Source organism: Otolemur garnettii, unplaced genomic scaffold (assembly GCF_000181295.1).
Source record: "Otolemur garnettii isolate 467f Iridium unplaced genomic scaffold, OtoGar3 scaffold00087, whole genome shotgun sequence".
NCBI classification, from domain to species: domain Eukaryota; kingdom Metazoa; phylum Chordata; class Mammalia; order Primates; family Galagidae; genus Otolemur; species Otolemur garnettii.
Window position 1 is genome coordinate 6,352,720 of NW_003852482.1, and position 2,805 is coordinate 6,355,524.

At 39.4% G+C, this 2,805-nt stretch overlaps 1 protein-coding gene across 1 annotated transcript in view; it reads right to left on the minus strand.

Moving 5' to 3' along the window:
• Positions 1–1,400: 1,400 nt before the first annotated feature.
• The window catches only part of LOC111726934 (nuclear pore complex protein Nup214-like), a 5,706-nt gene continuing 4,301 nt past the window's right edge, over positions 1,401–2,805 (minus strand). Inside the window, exons 3-4 of the mRNA XM_023516098.1 lie at positions 2,412–2,563; positions 1,401–1,607 (exon numbers count right to left, since the gene is read on the minus strand). Of these exons, the coding sequence (XP_023371866.1) occupies positions 1,401–1,607; positions 2,412–2,563 (359 nt within the window). The remainder of the gene's footprint in view (positions 1,608–2,411; positions 2,564–2,805) is intronic.

Here is a 2,805-nt window from a genome sequence, read left to right on the forward strand (position 1 = left end):
TTTTTTTTTTTTTTGGAGACAGAGTCTCACTTTGTCACCCTGGGTAGAGTGCTGTGGCGTCAAAGCTCACAGCAACCTCAAACTCTTGGGCTCAAGCAATTCTCTTGCCTCTGCCTCCCAAATAGCTAGGACTATAGTCACCTGTCACAACGCCCAGTTGTTTTTAGAGACGAGGTCTCGCTCTGGCTCAGGCTGGTCTTGAATCTGTGAGCTCAGGCAATCCACCTGTCTTGGCCTCCCAGAGTGCTAGGATTATAGGCACGAGCCACCAGCCCTGCTAATTACTTTTTATTCCTCAGTCAGTCCATGAAGACTGTAGGATCATCCCGCTCAGCAAAACAAAAAAAGGAAAATCGTTTACATAAGACAGGTTGGCTCAGTAGCCTTAGCACAGTGGTTATGGCACCAGCCACATGCACTGAGGCTGGCAGGTTCAAACCCAGCCCAGGCCAGCTAAACAATGACAACTGCAACAAAAAATAGCTGGGCATTGTGGTAGGCACCTGTAGTCCCACCTACTTGGGAGGCTAAAGCAAAAGAATTGCTTAAATCCAAGAGTTGGAGGTTGAAATCAGCTGTGATTGCCAATGCTTAAACCCAAGAGTTGGAGGTTGCTGTCAGCTGTGATGCCACAGCACTCTACTGTGGGCAACATAGTGAGACTCTGTCCCAATAGGGCACAGAGACTCACACCTGCAATCCCAGAACTCTGGGAAGCTGAGGTGGGTAGACAGCTTGAGCTCAGGAGTTTAAGACCAGCCTGAGCAAGGGTGAGACCCTGTCGCTACTAAAAATAGAAAGAAAAAAAAAAAGAATAGCTTGAGGCAGGAGTCTAAGGTTGCTATGAGCTATGATGCCATGTCACTCTACCCAGGGTAACAGAGTAAGACTTTTGTCTCAGAAAACAAACACAAAAAACCCAATATAAGCCAATTATGATTTATCACAGGGCCAATGAACTGAAAGCTAAAAATGCTTTTTCAATAAATTATTGAAATCTATAAAGTACAGAAAACTCTGCTGTCTTCAGATAAGACAAGGAAAAGAAAGAAGGGTCTCCTATCAAGAAATCATTCTACTATTTGGAATTTTCTAGTGCTTTCCTCCCTGAAGGTACAAATGACTTTCAGAGTATGATCCTTTAGATCTAGAAGCAATTATGGTATTTACAAAAACAAAGTTCTAATCCAACTGTACAAAATACTGCTCCAGAAAAGCCAAGCACATTCAGATTAAATCATGTGTGCTCTTTGGCTTCTAGGACATTAGCTATGGAAGTAAAGAAACTCTCCATTTCTATCCCCAAAACACACAATAAACAAGAAAATACCCATTTTTACTTCCAGAAATTAATTTTTAAGAGATTACTATTACTCTATGTTATAACGTGAAAGACTTTATTACCCACCAGATGTTACTGCTACTGAGGAAGGAAGAGATGCACACACTTTCACTGTTTCTGTGACCTGCAGGACAGCAATGCTGCCATCAGCCAGACAGACTGCCACCATGGAGGGGACAGTAGGGTTCCACTTCATATCAATCACCATGCCTCCTGCATCTTTCAAAAGCTTATGATAGGCAAATGGGCGCTTCTGCTGTTTAGCCTTTTAAAACAAACACATAAAAGCAAAATAAATTAATAAATTAGTAAATGCACAGACATTTAATATTCACATAATATTAATACAAGTTTTCTCAAATCAGTTTATTTTTCTCCACAACCATAAAAAAAGATTTAGCTCCATACAACAACAATCAATTTCTTACAATTTCAACACAACTTTGAAAATGGCAATTATTCTAACATGCTCAGAGGGACTTCTAGAATGGAAATACACAACTACAAAATAACCAGTAAGTAGCAGATACTAAAATATTAGCTCTGCTTCTTAATAGTTTTGTGACTTTGGACAATTAAACCCTTTGAGAATTTTCCTCCATCTATTAAACAAAGATAGTAGAACCTATTTTGTAAGGCTGTGGGCATGAACAAGGGACAATGCAGCCAAAGCACTCAGCACAGGGCTTGGCACAGAGTCAGTACAAACACTCAATATTACCCACTATTACCATTCTGAAATTGCTTGGGAATAGAGGAACACTGCATTAGGAGATCAGAGACCCAAAACTTTTGACATTATCTATTAATGTTATGGATTTAGACAAATCATCGAAGCTTCCCTGGTTGGTTGTCTCATGTGTAAACAAGAAACGATAACGTCTTGGGGGCAGATGGTGTTATGAAAATAATTTCTTGAAGTCCCTTCTATAATTCTATAGTTAATAACTTCTTTTAAACCCACATTTTAACCTAGAAAGAGATTTCAAAGTAAGCTTCCAAGTTATAATTCAATACCAGGAAATCTCTTTGGTTTCCCAATCGACCTTACAGTATACCAGCAGCTTACCTCATTTGAGAATGTGCGAACATCAAAAAAAGCAATAATGGAGCCATATTCACTGGACATCATGCACACAGAGAGTGTGAGGTTATCACAGCTCAGGGCCAGGTGATGAATCGGAAATTTCATAGGAACTAGCAAGCTTTGGACTTTATCAACTATGGAAACAAAAAAAGGCAAAGTAGCAAACAGCATATTCTAAGCATAAAGCCACAACCTCTTTATCCTGGTCAAGGTGAAACAATTTTTGCTTCTATATAAACACATACATGCCCCCAATACCTAGCTATAAAGATAAGTCTTAATTTTTTTATAGACATATGCATGAGGAATCTGAGGGATTGTTTCTCATACAACCTGGGGAAACTGGTTATTGACCTTGTTTAAAGTATTTTTTTTT